The following is a 15,678-nucleotide window of genomic DNA, read 5'->3' as shown; positions in this document are numbered from 1 at the left end:
TTAACGATGTTTTTAGAGGCGTTACAGATCAAATTATATTAAAAATAAACTATTTTTCCAATTTGATTATGAAATATGGAGCTAAAAATTTTTAAGTAGATGTAATGCATTTATCATTGATTTTACCAGTATTACATCCCAGTTTACCCTTAGCGACTCAATTAGAAGCTGGATTAACGAAGAAGGCAGTATAATTAAAAGCTAAGTTCGGAAAGGGTAGCTCATTTGAATTGAGATGGAAAGCATGTAGTACCTATAAAAATGATAATAAAACGGACAAAGAATTAATATGGAGGGTAGTCAGTGAATGCTATAATACAACTAAATTTGTATTCTATGTTATAGAAATCTGAAAAAGAATACAGTTATATGCAAAACAAGCATTGCAATTAGCAGCTAATAAATGGAGAATCTTTTAAGCGAAATGAAAGTGGAAAATAAATATAATCGAACTATTTGAAAAGAAGACTTAGACATTGGAATGGAATACACGATTACAGGAATGAAATGTGTTACAACTAAATATGGACAAAAATATCTGACAAAAAATTTGAAATTCCACATTTTTGTAGATAGGAGCTTGAAATTTTTGCTGTAGAGATTTCTGCTACGCTGAACGCTATGGTGTGATTTTTGTTAAGATTCCATTACTTTTAGGAGATGTTTCTCCCTGTTTTCCAAAATAAGGCAAATTTTCGCAGGCTCGTAACTTTTGATGACAAAGACTAAATTTGATGAAACTTATATATTTAAAATCAGCATAAAAATCCGATTCTTTTGATGTATCTTTTAGCATCAAAATTCCGTTTTTTAGAGTTTCGTTTACTATTGAGCCGGTCGCTCCTTACTACAGTTCGTTACCACGAACTGTTTGATGAGAAATATTATTGGTTTATGAAACGAATGAGGCAAAAGTTTGCATGCATCCTGGTAATAGAATTTTTTTTAGAAGAAAGTATTAATGTTTGAACTCACTGATATTAAATGGCATCAATACTGGTTTGTGAATATTTTATTCGATATACAAAATTTCTACTGGTTTCTGAAATAAGAAAAAGTTCTGATATTTGGTGGTATTCCTGGGAAGAAGGCGTTAATATTGGAACTCAAAATCAAATGTTACAATAAAACTTGGGTAACAATATCTTTTTCGTATGATTACTCTATAGTCGATTCTGCTTCTTTCTGTCGAGACTTTGTCAAAATTCAAACTTTTGCAAACTTTCGCAAATCTTGTAAAACATCATTTGGTCTTGACTCTTTGCTGAAGCCTTTCTCAAAGACATCACGAGCTCTAATTCTAGAGAGTTTTCTTGAGAAGAACCAATGAGCAGAGAATTCAGGGGTTTATTTCTTATTGTAAGATTACTTCTTTTTCTCAGGCATTTTGTTGATGAAGAGATACTGTTTAGCATGTTTTTCTCTCCTTTAACATTAGATTGTAGGCTACTGGTATTTTAGTATTCGTGTAATCTAACCATCATTTGGGGGGGAGGTAAGTAGAATGATTAAAGAAGTATTTTGACTGAAGAAGTAATTTATTGAATTTTTTCGTGAAAAAGCGCATAAGAGGGAGGATTTTTTTTAATGAATTAATAATCAGTTAAGAACCAAAAAGTTGCATCCATCTCTTAGTAGACCCTCGGTTGCCATCCCTCGGTTGCCATCGGTGGCCATTGTTGTAAGGTGTGTTTATTTTATAGTATTTGTAAACAAATTTGTCGTTCAGTAGACATTGTATATTAAATGGCATCATTACTGGCTTGTGAGTATTTATTTGATATAAAGAAATTGCACTGGTTTATAAAATAAGAAAAAGTTTTGCACAGGTTCTGATATTTGATGGTATTCTTGGGAAGAAGGCATTAATATTGGAACTCAAAATCAAATGTTACAATAAAACTTGGGTAACAATATCTTTTTCGTATGATTACTCTATAGTCGATTCTGCTTCTTTCTGTCGAGACTTTGTCAAAATTCAAACTTTCGCAAATCTTGTAAAACATCATTTGGTCTTGACTCTTTGCTGAAGCCTTTCTCAAAGACATCTCGAGCTCTAATTCTATTGTGTTTTCTTGAGAAGAACCAATGAGCAGAGAATTCAGAGGTTTATTTCTTATTGTAAGATTAAATAAAAAAAACTATTTTTTTTAGCTGAAAGTAAGTAGCGACATTAAAACTTAAAACGAACAGAAATTACTCCGTATATGAAATGGGTTGTCCCCTCCGCAATCCCTCGCTCTTTACGCTAAAGCTTTTAATTGTTTTAAAAAGTAGAATTGTGGCAAAGAGTCAAACTTTAGCGTAAAGAGCGAGGGATTGCGGAGGGGACAACCCTTTTCATATACGGAGTAATTTCTGTTCGTTTTAAGTTTTAATGTCGCTCCTTACTTTCAGCTAAAAAAATTAGTTTTTTTTTATTTATTTTCTGAACGTTTTTGAATTAATGCATGTTTGGTTTTGGCTCTCCGCACATAAATTATTAAAAAGAAATTTGTATATTATTTTTTTTTTTGGCTAAATGGCTTTCTCTTAGTTTTGATCAGACGACTTTGAGAAATAAGGGGTGGGGAAGGTGGCCTAGTTGCCCTCCATTTTTTCGTTTACTTAAAAGGCAACTAGAACTTTTAATTTTTGACGAACGTTTTTATTAGTAAAAAATATACGTAACTTAAGAATTAAATTACGTGACAAGCTTTCATAATCTTATATTTTTATTATGTATACGAGGGGGTTTGTACCCTCGTTAATACCTCGCTCTTTACACTAAATCGTAAGTTTTGTCCCAATTCTTTAAGAATGACCCCTGAATCAGAAAGCCGTAGAATAATTAGTTGAAATTACTAAAAATACTTTAGCATAAAGAGCGAGGTATTTATCTCCTCCTAAATACCTCGCTCTTTATGCTAAAGTATTTTTAGAACCTCTCATATGCGTAATAATCTCTATTCGTTTTAAGTTTCAATGTTACTCCTTCCTTTTATTTGAAAAAAACATTTTCATGTGCCTCCAACATAGCCCCCTCCCCTCAGCCCCACCCCCAAACAAAATAAAATCCCCCTGAAAACGTCTGTACACTTCCCAATAACCATTACTATATGTAAACACTGGTCAAAGTTTGTAACTTGCAGGCCCTCCCCCAGGGATTTTGGGGAGTAAGTCATCCCCAAAGACATAGTTTTTATGGTTTTCGACTATGCTGAACAAAATGGCTATCTCAAAATTTTGATCCGTTGACTTTGGAAAAAAAATGAGCGTTGGAGGGGGCCTAGATGCCCTCTAATTTTTTTGGTCACTTAAAAAGGGCACTAGAACTTTTCATTTCCGTTAGAATGAGCCCTCCTGCGACATTCTAGGACCACTTGGTCGATACGATGACCCCTGGGAAAAAGAAAAAAAAACAAACAAATAAACACGCACCCGTGATTTGTCTTCTGGCAAAAAATACAAAATTCCACATTTTTGTAGATAGGAGCTTGAAACTTCTACAGTAGGGTTCTCTGATACGCTGAATCTGATGGTGTCATTTTCGTTAAGATTCTACGACTTTTAGGGGGTGTTTCCCGCTATTTTCTTGCATAAGGCAAATTTTCTCAGGCTCTTAACTTTTGATGGGTAAGACTAAACTTGATGTAACTGAAATATTTAAAATCAGCATTAAAATGCTATTCTTTTGATGTAGCTATTGATATCAAAATTCAATTTTTTTGAGTTTTGGTTACTATTGAGCCGGGTTGCTCCTTACTACAGTTCGTTACCACGAACTGTTTGATTACTTCTTTTTTTAGGCATTTTGTTGATGAGGAGATACTGTTTAGCATGTTTTCTCTCCTTTAACATTAAATTATAGGCTACTGGTATTTCAGAATTCGTGTAATCTAACCAACATTCGGAGGCCTGAATACAGGGTTTAAAGAAGTATTTTGACTGAAAAAATAATTTGTTGATATTTTTTCATAAAATAACTCTTAAGAGGGAGGATATTTTTAATGAGTTAATAATCAGTTAAGAGTCAAGGGTTGCACCCATCTTTTATTGAGCCCTTGGTTGCCATCCCTTGGCTGTTGGTATAAGGTGTGTTTATTTTATTGTATTTTTGAACAAATCAGTCAGTCAGTCAGACAGTGTACTTCATTCTCTAGTTGTTTTTGAAGGTGAATCAGTTTTGATTACTGATGTAACTTGGACAAACGTGCTATTAAAATTCGTGGTTTTATCTAGTTTTTTAAGTTGAGCTAGTCCGTAATAATTTTATTACAGAGAAAGGAGAAAATGGTAATAAAAGATTTTTATACTCTTCAAAAAACTGTTAATTCAGAAGCTATGTTTTTTAATACTCTTTTTTTTTAGATTAAAAAAAGCAGCTTAACAATTGGTATGGAACCGGTTGTACATCATATTGAGATCTGTACGTCCAATATTGAAAAAATCACAAAGTACTTCATTGAAAAGCTTAATTTTGAACTAGCTTATGTTAAAGAAAATCAAGACATAAAACAGAATGCTGTGAAATCTGGTGAATGTATTTTAGTAATAACAAAAAGAGTTGAAAAACTAGTTGACTCCAATGGCATTGTGATAAATTGCAGCAAGAGAGAGTGCAATAGGGATACTGTGTTCAATTTAGCCTTTGCAGTGAAAGATATAAAATTGTTCTGTGATAACTATGTTAAGGCAGGAGGGGTTATTATTACCCCTTGCAGAACCATAAATGATTCTTTTGGATCCATCCAGATTGCTCAAGTAAAATCTATATGTGGAAATGTTATACATACCCTGTTGAATAAAAGCAGATATAAGGGCTTTCTCCCTGGCTTTCGGACCGTATCCATTGGCTGTGACAATTCGCTGGTTGACTATATGGACCATGTAACATATGTATGTGAAACAGGTCAAATGGACTCTGTTATTGAATTTTATGAGAAGACCTTTGGAATGAAACGGTTTATGATAAATAGGTAGTGTATTTATTCTTGTTTCAAAATCAGATTCTACTTTAAGAGTTTTGACCATTTTGGTCATTAAATGACCAGCACATTACTTCTTTAGTGGTAAAAAAAAATCATTTTACTGGAGAACTAACATCATAGTTCTTATGCGGTTTTTGCTTCGTTTGCAGGCAAAGTCATGAGTCTGGTAAAAATCTTCTTCTTCTTATTATTAAACTCTTCTTCATTCTCATCACATTTTTTCTGGAAAGGTAGATTAACCTTTTCTATTTTGTAAATTATTTTCAGCAAAAGCTCAGTTTTTTTCTAATTATTTTAATTCCAGTTACTTTCTAATGCTAATTGTTCCAAAGTCTTCTTAATTTTCACATGTAGACTACTGAATATAATATAATCTATTCTAAATTGTATATTTTTTACTAATTTATTCGCTAGGTGTAATTTTATTTCTAGTACCCAATAATGATTTTTTAACCTATTAATATTAAACTTTTTTTGGTGAATTTTTGTCATAATATTTTCTAACTTAAGGCAGTTTTATTTAACAATCCAAGATTAGACTACCTAGTAGGACTTCCCTTTCTTTTTCTTTTTTGTTCTTATATTGATAATCCTATATTGATATTGCCAAATCCCGATTACGAAACGTTATTGAAGTGAATTTTGATGTTAGAAATCCTTATGTTGCATGCTTTGAGAAGAATATAGGAAAATGCAAAACAGGAAATAAATAAATAAGTAAATGTGAGTGGTGAAACATAAAGCCATCATGTCAAGAACATGGAAATCAAACAAAATGAAATGAATAAAACTAAGTACAAATGATGTGCTAGCTTTTAGGGGAGCTGTTTCTCATATTTGTGAGTAATTTCTATAAGTTTGACTTGGTTATCTATTTGAATATCTATACATTTTAGGTTTTATTTTTTTGCCCAAACAGCAAGGGTGTGCATAAGTGCAGGGGGGGGGGGTATTAGAACCCCGTTGCCCTTCCTTACTGAAGGGCCGTGAAACGGAGGTCAGCACGACTTGTCTGGACTATGAAGCTTTGTGCTGTTTACTAAACAGCACTGTGCTGTTCTTTACTAAATACTTTAAAAAGTAATACCATTTTTTTAGCTTTTAGCTTTTCCACTTCGGAACTAGAGTGTTGGATTGCAACATAAATTTAAGAAAAGTGGAACTTTCATTCAAAATGCTTGATCAGCAGTAGTCTTGCTCGGTATTATTTTAACAATGTTTTTACTCTAAATTCAAATTGGATTGATTGGGGGCATTGATTGTGGAAAGTTTTTGAATATTCCACAAATTGTTCAGAAATTATGGAGGTAATTTTAAACCTTTCAGGGATACAAAATTTGGGGCTCTTTTTTGGGTGTCAAGAATCTTAGCCTTTTAGCCTGAGATGATTGAAAATACTTAAAGTCCATTTTACTCCTTTTTGTCTTGGCAGATTGAAAATATCCTCTTCTATTATCTTATTACATTGGAAAATTTTGTCTGGCCCATTTTGAAGTGAAAAATATGTTTTCAAGTTCTTTTTGTGCATTGATGCCCACTTTACACAAAGACTCGTAAATTTAAGCTTCAAGCTTTTTGCGAATATAAGTTTTTGAAACCTGTTCTCTGGTGAACCAATTTATATTTACTTTTTTGCATAGGATTAACCTTGTCCCAAGGACTTTTTGGATGAAGGTAAAAGCTTTTATGCCCATTTTATGAATTTTGTTAGGAGGGGAAGGTAGGTTTTGGCTTCAGTGTAAAATTTTGCTAGGGTTTGCTTTGCCCTAGAACTTGAAGGTGTACATTTTAACCGTTCTGAAATAAAAGTTTGTTACCACCTTATTTGGACAAACTGTATATCTTGTTTGCAAGATAGGGTCCAAGAAATTACGGGGGTGAGTTTCAAACCAATGAGAGCCAAAAGTATCGGTTTAACCCATTAACTGTAGGACTCACTAGCATTCTCTTCCCTTTCAATCAAATCTGAGATCCTATTTGGAAAATCTGAACTAGTACCGATGATCCATGGTTAAAACCTTATGGTTAAAAAGTTAGGATTTTGGGACTGCTCAAAAAAAAGAACTATATAGGATAAGAAAATCATCATAATTAAAAGGAGGAAGAGCTTATGTATGCGCATTTTCTTTATACAATAAAATTTTCTATTGGAATTTTGGAAAGATAAGCCTAGAAATCTGCAAAAAATCGCTTCAATGACACCGCTGAGGCCATCATGACATCTTACACGTCTATCCTATGGACACCCTAGATTACAAACCTATCTTAATTCATTATTTTATAAAAATAATTCTTTGTTTAATTAAAATTATGCTTCTTTATTGCTAGCGTGTTTAAAACACGTATGACTGGGTCATCAGAGCCAATGCACTAGTGATGACTTAGTAAAGCTTGAAGTGCCAACCTTATATCCCCCCCCCTCCGGTTCCTTTGTATAGACGGGGAATTCACGGAACCTTGAGAGGAGGCTCAATGTATCGAAAATTGATAATTCCTAGTGCCCTAATTAAGGCTTGGAATTGATTGGAGGACCCCTTGTCATACCCTCCTTTACCCCCAGACGCCTCCGATATTGGATTATAATTTCAGGATATTGAGCTCTCTAAAAATAGCCAATAAGTGCAACAAATATGCCTCGAGGAAAGACAAAACCCATACAGTCCCAGGAAGAAGGATCCGTAATTATGCAAATTGCCAACGTATCATAGATAATTACTATAGTAGAAAAGAACCGGCATGTTTGATCCTAGTTGTCCAATTAAATTGAAATTTTCATGGATTGGATCGCTCCTTGGGCCAAGGGGACTATTTTTGTCGGGAAGAAGAAGGATGTAAGAGGGCCAAAACATGGTGATGATCCGATTGTGCGACCAGAATTCAGTTTGGGAGTACAATTGTTTTAAGTCGGGGCCCAAAAAGAGCCGAAAAACTTTTTCCCAATCAACTAGAAACTCATATTAAGTGGGCCAAAGGGGACCCAATGAAGAATAAAAGTAGAAACAAAATTTGTCAACACTTAAAAATAAAAAGTTTCCGAAAATCGAGCCTGAAAATGGGCCAACAATTTTTTTTTTAGTGACATAAAACTTACAACCGTAAATCTCTGGGATTATGCTCCTTTCGTGCTACTGGGAGCTGTTTTTAAAAAATGAAAGAGTAAGAATTTTAAAAACTATATATAAATTTTAAAGACTAAGAACAAAAGCATAGGATGGTTATGACATATTCTCTTACTATCTACTGGTATTTACGTCACCATATCCTCGAATGGTTGAGGGAAGGGGATGTCGAAGACGCTGCGGAAACGAACGTTCTGCCTAGAATCATGATTATTGACAACTCCTACATGATTCTGGCTCAAAAGAAGCTACTATATGCTTCTCTTTTGCGTAAATCGGCGGTGGGGGTGGTTTTGGAAGATTCAAGGACCCCCTTCTGTCATCCAATCATACAAATATGAAATCTTTCATATTTCCCGCTCAAACTAGATTTCTGCAAAAATGCTGGGAGGGTTTGTTTCAGTGCCGTGGGTCAATTTGGGCTCTATATCCAAATAAATTGAACTCCTTGCATGATTCTAGTTCAGAAATGGCAAACCGTATCTACCTCTCTGCTAAAAGGATAGTGGCAGAGGAGTGAGTGATAAAGATATTCTACGAGTAATTACAGTTACTGCACTGTGTAATTTCTGCAGATACTATGTGTATACACAATTAATTCACAATCAGACCACGGGATTTGAATGAGATATTGATTGCAAGCTTGGACTGAAACAGAAGAAATTATATTTGGAATAAATGTCTATGAGAGTAAAGATCAACATTAGAACTTAAAATCAAAAAGAAATTATTCTTATAGGCTATAAGATAGGGAGCTGCCACTCCATTGAGCCCTATCGTTTATGCCAAAGTTAGGTTAATGCTTTACTGACAGCGTTTTGGAGTGCGACAAAAATTAAACAATTATTTAGTATTGACCAGTTTGTGTTTTATTCACCGACATCCTTTATATCGTTTGAACTGCAAATGTTATTGTTTACTTACAAGGCCTTTCACTTTCACTGGCAGAAGTTAGCACTTTGCTGTGGCCTGATCTATTTTGTAGCCTAAAAAATGAACTCAATTTTCTGTTAGAATCAGAATCATTTGCTGCAAAATTTCTCTTTTCGTGGTTTTTGATAAATAAAAAAACAACAACTAAATGGTGGTGTTTTTTACAATCCTAGTCCTTGGGCATAATTAAAGGAACTAGTAAAAAAAATGGTAGAAATGAACTGTTAAACCGGTTAGTTCTATGTGGCACTGATACTAACTAACTCCTGTTGTTAACTACTGAGTTGGCTGCAGGGGATAAAAGATGTCGATTCATGAGACTATCAAGGAGCAGTTGTCCAAAACGCATTTCAACTTCTGTTTGACGGTCTTTTTAAGAGTCTGAATTTTTATAAAATGAAGAATGTAAATGAGTGTCGAAAATAAGGAAGTTCGCAAAGGAAAGTGCGAGCGATCCAAAGAAGACAATTAGTGAAAATCAACAGAACTTGGGCCTTGGAATAATATTTTTGGCTTCTGACCAGCCCTTCTTCTTCTCTTATAGAAGTATTTAATAACTCCTTACCTCTTAAAAATGGATCAAGTCTTAAATTGATTGACTGATTTAAATGGATTATGTAATAAATCTTTCTATTGTGTAGAATGAAAATTTATTAGAAGCGAATTCGTCTCCACCTGTTAGCAGAGGCGCCATTTGGACCAAATCTTCGGGTGGGCATGGGGCATTTGACAGAACTTGGGACTTTTATTATGAATCTAACTTACTTTCAAAGTTTACTATGATTAATAGCAAATAGTGTAATTACCCCAAGGGTCGTCAGGTAATTATACTCTTTGGCTAATAGGCGTGCAGTTAGTTCAAATCATTTGAACAGAATGGATTATGTTGGGCATAATGGATAATTATGGCCGGAAAAGGGCCCTTTGTGGTGGAAGCTTGGGCCCCCTGGAAAATCTGGGGTGGGCATTTGCCCACCCCTGACCCCTCCCCCCCCCCAAATGGCGCCTCTGCCTGTTAGTATATCCTTTGAAGCTTACTGCTAATACTGTTACTTCTACTTCTAACATCTCACTGCAGCTCCAAGCTGCCTGAGGCTAACACTGCTACACACATTTCCCCTCCATCCAAAGCATCCCTCTTTACGTCCTCCCAAGAAGTTCCAATTTCTCTTAAATTTTCCCCTATGATATCCTCCCTCGCCATTTGGGGACGAACTGCTCTTTGCTTGGCCCCAGATGGATGTCCAGCAAGGACAATCGTTGACAATCTATCATTCTTAATCCGTAGAACGTGTTCTTGCCTCCCCAACCTTTCTCTTATACTACCCTAGAAAGTGGGTCTGAATTTTTTTTTCAGCCGGAGTAAAGCTATTGTTTCGAAGTACACAAAGCATTAAATTGTGTCATGAACGTAACTATTCTAAGAGTGTGTGAAAATCTACACTTTTCTGTTGCGTAGTTTGGTTTTTTACTATAATAAGGATACTAATATCTTCAGTTTCTGTTGTAAACCCTTCACATCCGTAGGTTTGATACTATCAGGCCCTGAAAAAGAAAATTAATAAAAATGTATCTTTGACCATTTTTTTGTCATCAATTTAAAAATGTTTTTCCAGATTTTTTATTTCGAAGAAAAGTGTAGAACGATATTAAAACCTAAAATGAGCAGAAAATTAAACTTAAAACGACATAAAATTGCTGTAAATAAGTAAATGAAACATAAAACAAACAGAAATTACTTGTAAATGAATCTTTGCACAAGAAGAAATTGATATGATGACCAATTCAGGCTTAAAATGAACAAAATTACCAAAATTAAGATCAGGCCTTCTGCCCCCTTAAATCCACTAAAGATTGGAGTGTTCTTTGCGCTTTTATGAAAGTGATCTATATTTCGAAGAATGTGATTATAGTTCTCATAATATCAACAAGAGCAACAAAAAAAGAAATTCGTGGTGCTTCTAAAGATTTACCAATAAGAGTTCCGCAGACAGTGGGCTTTATTTACCCTCAGACAGTGGGATTACTACCCTCTCAAATACTCGAAAAGCCATTGTCATTTGTGCTTTACTGAAAATATTATCTTTCGAAAGTGTATCTTTTATTTTTCAAAACATGAACCAAAAGAAACTATGAAAATGACAGTACTCATTATTAGAATAATTAAATTCATGGCTCTCAGTTTAATTTGATTATTGTAAACAAGTAGGTTTTTTGTCAAAAATTTTCCTTTTAGTTACTTTCCTTTTAGTTAATGGATATTGTTCAAGAAGCCATTGACTGAACACCTTCGTTTAGGGTGACTAAACTGCCAAGATCTAGCTTTTTTACTACAGAAAATGTTCTAATAAGAACTGGTCTATGAACAAATAGTTTCAAATTATAGTATTGTCCAATATGGATGACTTAAGACGCAATGGAACTGTTTTTCTAAACTAGTGTTTTGGAATCCTGCACTGTGTGTCAATTTTCAATTTCTGTATGGCTGTGGAAAAACACGTTAATGTTTAATTTTGGATATTTTGACTTAAGATTCTAATTTTTTTAAATTTTAGGCCCCATCGCCCTTTCCACCTAACCTCTGACTTATGCACGCTCATAATGGTGTCACATATTGATTTTGACAACAATATTTTTATTATAACTCTATTTTTATTTCTAAAAAGACAAAACATTTGCTCACGTGATCCTTTTTTCAGGTTAGATCAACCGATTGACGGCCTAATTATAGGAGGTAGTGTTGGAATGAAGCTCAAAGTAATGGACTACTGGAAATGTGCAGAAGCAGGGTTACGAACATCAGGATCTAGAAAAATATCCATTGTTCTTGCTGAATCGCTCCCAGGACAAGGTAACTTACAAAACAAGTGGTATTTCAGTTTAGAAATTTAATTGAAATCTTGGAAACCTTTTCCTTGTATGGTTGGAATTGTGTGGCCTTTATCGTAGAGGGCAGTGCCCTCTCTCGTTAATTTTGTATTTTCAACTATTTATACTATGAAAACATTTTTGAATGAATTAGCGTGGTCCTTGTCTGTTCTTCATTCAAGATATTGCATAGAATCCAGGGAGTGTTTTCCCACGTGCGAGTCAACAGGACTTTCCAGCTATCGTAGAGATTGAGTTAGAGCTTTGGGAACCTATTGCTTGAAAATTTGTGCTTGTATAACCTTTTTCTTATATGTATTGATTCATAATTTTTAATTTTCAGCTAATTCACATATCAGAACATTTTTGGATGAGCATGGTGGGCCTGGTATTCAACATATTGGATTACATACGAAGAGTATTGTCCCATGTGTGAGTCGACTCCATCAAAATGGAGTGCAATTTAGAAAACCGCCCGAAGCTTATTATTCATCTGTAAGTAAAATATTATTAATCTATACTGAGGTCAAATTACCTGACTAGCTTTAATCCTAAAAGGCAACAATCCGTACGGGTGACTAATTGAAATTTCCCTATAGAGTTCGAAGAAATAAACGTTTAAATGGGGATAAGTCTATCTATTAGATACAAGATTTTTGACATTTTGACCACATATACAATGATCGTCATCAGCAGATGTACATATCTGCAGTATATGCATATCTGATTTGCACTATGCATATCAGCAGTATATCTGCTGATGACGATCGCTGCATATGTGGTCGAAATATCCAGACTTTTGTATCAGTTTTTATTGTCTAATAAATGGACGTATCCTAATTTGACTGTTTATTTATTCGTCATAAAAAAGCGGTTTGGTCTGGAAAAAATCCATATTTTAAGGTCTTATGTCGAAATACCTATGTAGCAGGCTACTAATCAATATCAATATTCATGTAGCGAGAGCAGTCATCTGATAAAGCTAGAATAAATATGATGCAGTGTCACTGTATTATTCATCTATTCAGGCGCTTATAAGGATCACGGCTTATTAATTTTTCTAATCTTTATTCATATTGATATAGTTTCAATGAGGTTTGAAATTTATAGATGGCGTTGAGGGAGTTTTTTTCCTCCATTTTTCTAAGGCTAAACCTTTGAATATCCAAACGTTCAAATATTCATATGCGTCTTGAAATTAAATATGAAGTTATTTCTAACTATGCACAGTTTTAAGCATCTAAGCACCCGCATTAGAAAGTGATTCCCATTAATTGGTTCTATTCACGTGCAGACATGAAAAGTGTAAGAAAAAACACTATAAGAAAAGTTTTATATGCAAATTTTGCCTTAATTAATTCGGTTAGGAATTTGAAATAAGACTGGAAAGTTTTCTCTATCGTCCAGTTTAGTTCTATACAGAAGCTAATTTGCTTAAACATGGAGTTCAAAGCAATATCACTTAAAACATTCAATGACAGTTTTCAAATCATTAACACTAAACATCTAAGCAATTAATTTCTTCCAATATGAAAAGTTGGAATTATCATTATTTAGAATATTCCCACACTGTGTTTGGGTTCTAATGACAAGTTAAATATCAACAGGGTTTATGAACATTACCATTAAATTTTTGGTTTAGACGTATGAATATCCTCCATATCAATAGTTTCTAATTTATACATTCTATTTAAATTTCTTATTTTCTTTTCATTTTGGTAATGCTCCCAGTGCTTATGAACTGTCTATAAGTAAAATATTTGCTGAATATAGCGAGGCATTCCAGTTCCATTGTGGTGTCGATCGACTGGGCAAATTCTGTATTAAAAGTTGTACCAAATTCTAGATTGCTATTTTTTGGCTTTTTGGCAATACTAGTGGGGCTTATGACCCGTCTATAAATAAAATATTTTTTGAATATAGGGAGGCTATCCAGTTCCATTGTGGTGTCGATCGACTGGGCAAATGCTGTATTAAAAGTTTTGTACCAAATTCTAGATTGCTATTTTTTGGCTTTTTGGCAATACTAGCGGGGCTTATGACCCGTCTATAAGTAAAATATTTTTCGAATATAGGGAGGCAATCCAGTTCCATTGTGGTGTCGACCGACTGGGCAAATGCTGTATTAAAAGTTGTACCCAATTCTGGATTGCTATTTTTTGGCTTTTTGGCAATACTAGCGGTGCTTATGACCCGTCTATAAGTAAAATATTTTTCGAATATAGGGAGGCAATCCAGTTCCATTGTGGTGTCGACCGACTGGGCAAATGCTGTATTAAAAGTTGTACCAAATTCTGGATTGCTATTTTCTGGCTTTTTGGCAATACTATGACCCGTCTATAAGTAAAATATTTTTCGAATATAGGGAGGCAATCCAGTTCCATTGTGGTGTCGATCGACTGGGCAAATTCTGTTTTAAAAGTTGTACCAAATTCTGGATTGCTATTTTTGGCTTTTTGGCAATACTAGCGGGGCTTATGACCCGTCTATAAGTAAAATATCTTTCGAATATAGGGAGGCAATCCAGTTCCATTGTGGTGTCGACCGACTGGGCAAATGCTGTATTAAAAGTTGTACCAAATTCTGGATTGCTATTTTTTGGCTTTTTGGCAATACTATCGGGGCTTATGACCCGTCTATAAGTAAAATATCTTTCGAATATAGGGAGGCAATCCAGTTCCATTGTGGTGTCGACCGACTGGGCAAATTCTGTTTTAAAAGTTGTACCAAATTCTGGATTGCCATTTTTGGCTTTTTGGCAATACTAGCGGGGCTTATGACCCGTCTATAAGTAAAATATTTTTCGAAAATAGGGAGGTAATCCAGTTCCATTGTAGTGTCGATCGACTGGGCAAATTCTGTATTAAAAGTTGTACCAAATTCTGGATTGCTATTTTTGGCTTTTTGGCAATACTAGCGGGGCTTATGACCCGTCTATAAGTAAAATATTTTTCGAAAATAGGGAGGTAATCCAGTTCCATTGTAGTGTCGATCGACTGGGCAAATTCTGTATTAAAAGTTGTACCAAATTCTGGATTGCTATTTTTGGCTTTTTGGCAATACTATCGGGGCTTATGACCCGTCTATAAGTAAAATATCTTTCGAATATAGGGAGGCAATCCAGTTCCATTGTGGTGTCGACCGACTGGGCAAATGCTGTATTAAAAGTTGTACCAAATTCTGGATTGCTATTTTTGGCTTTTTGGCAATACTATCGGGGCTTATGACCCGTCTATAAGTAAAATATCTTTCGAATATAGGGAGGCAATCCAGTTCCATTGTGGTGTCGACCGACTGGGCAAATGCTGTATTAAAAGTTGTACCAAATTCTGGATTGCTATTTTTTGGCTTTTTGGCAATACTATCGGGGCTTATGACCCGTCTATAAGTAAAATATCTTTCGAATATAGGGAGGCAATCCAGTTCTATTGTGGTGTCGATCGACTGGGCAAATTCTGTTTTAAAAGTTGTACCAAATTCTGGATTGCTATTTTTGGCTTTTTGGCAATACTAGCGGGGCTTATGACCCGTCTATAAGTAAAATATTTTTCGAAAATAGGGAGGTAATCCAGTTCCATTGTAGTGTCGATCGACTGGGCAAATTCTGTATTAAAAGTTGTACCAAATTCTGGATTGCTATTTTTTGGCTTTTTGGCAATACTATCGGGGCTTATGACCCGTCTATAAGTAAAATATCTTTCGAATATAGGGAGGCAATCCAGTTCTATTGTGGTGTCGATCGACTGGGCAAATTCTGTTTTAAAAGTTGTACCAAATTCTGGATTGCT

The 15,678-nt window shown here is 34.6% G+C and overlaps 1 protein-coding gene across 6 annotated transcripts in view; it reads left to right on the top strand.

Annotated features, from left to right (window-relative positions):
* LOC136025401 (4-hydroxyphenylpyruvate dioxygenase-like protein) overlaps positions 1–12,385 on the top strand; it is a gene marked incomplete at its 3' end in the record, with an annotated part of 35,328 nt that extends 22,943 nt beyond the window's left edge. For all 6 annotated transcript variants that reach the window (XM_065701407.1, XM_065701408.1, XM_065701406.1 and 3 more), the window contains 3 exon segments: positions 4,351–4,958; positions 11,722–11,873; positions 12,234–12,385. In XM_065701407.1, the coding sequence (XP_065557479.1) occupies positions 4,378–4,958; positions 11,722–11,873; positions 12,234–12,385 (885 nt within the window).
* Positions 12,386–15,678: the final 3,293 nt, after the last annotated feature.

The sequence above is a fragment of the Artemia franciscana genome, chromosome 3 (genome assembly GCF_032884065.1).
Source record: "Artemia franciscana chromosome 3, ASM3288406v1, whole genome shotgun sequence".
Classification (NCBI taxonomy): domain Eukaryota; kingdom Metazoa; phylum Arthropoda; class Branchiopoda; order Anostraca; family Artemiidae; genus Artemia; species Artemia franciscana.
The sequence above is the reverse complement of the archived record's forward strand: the minus strand, read 5'-3'. Positions and strand labels throughout refer to the sequence as shown.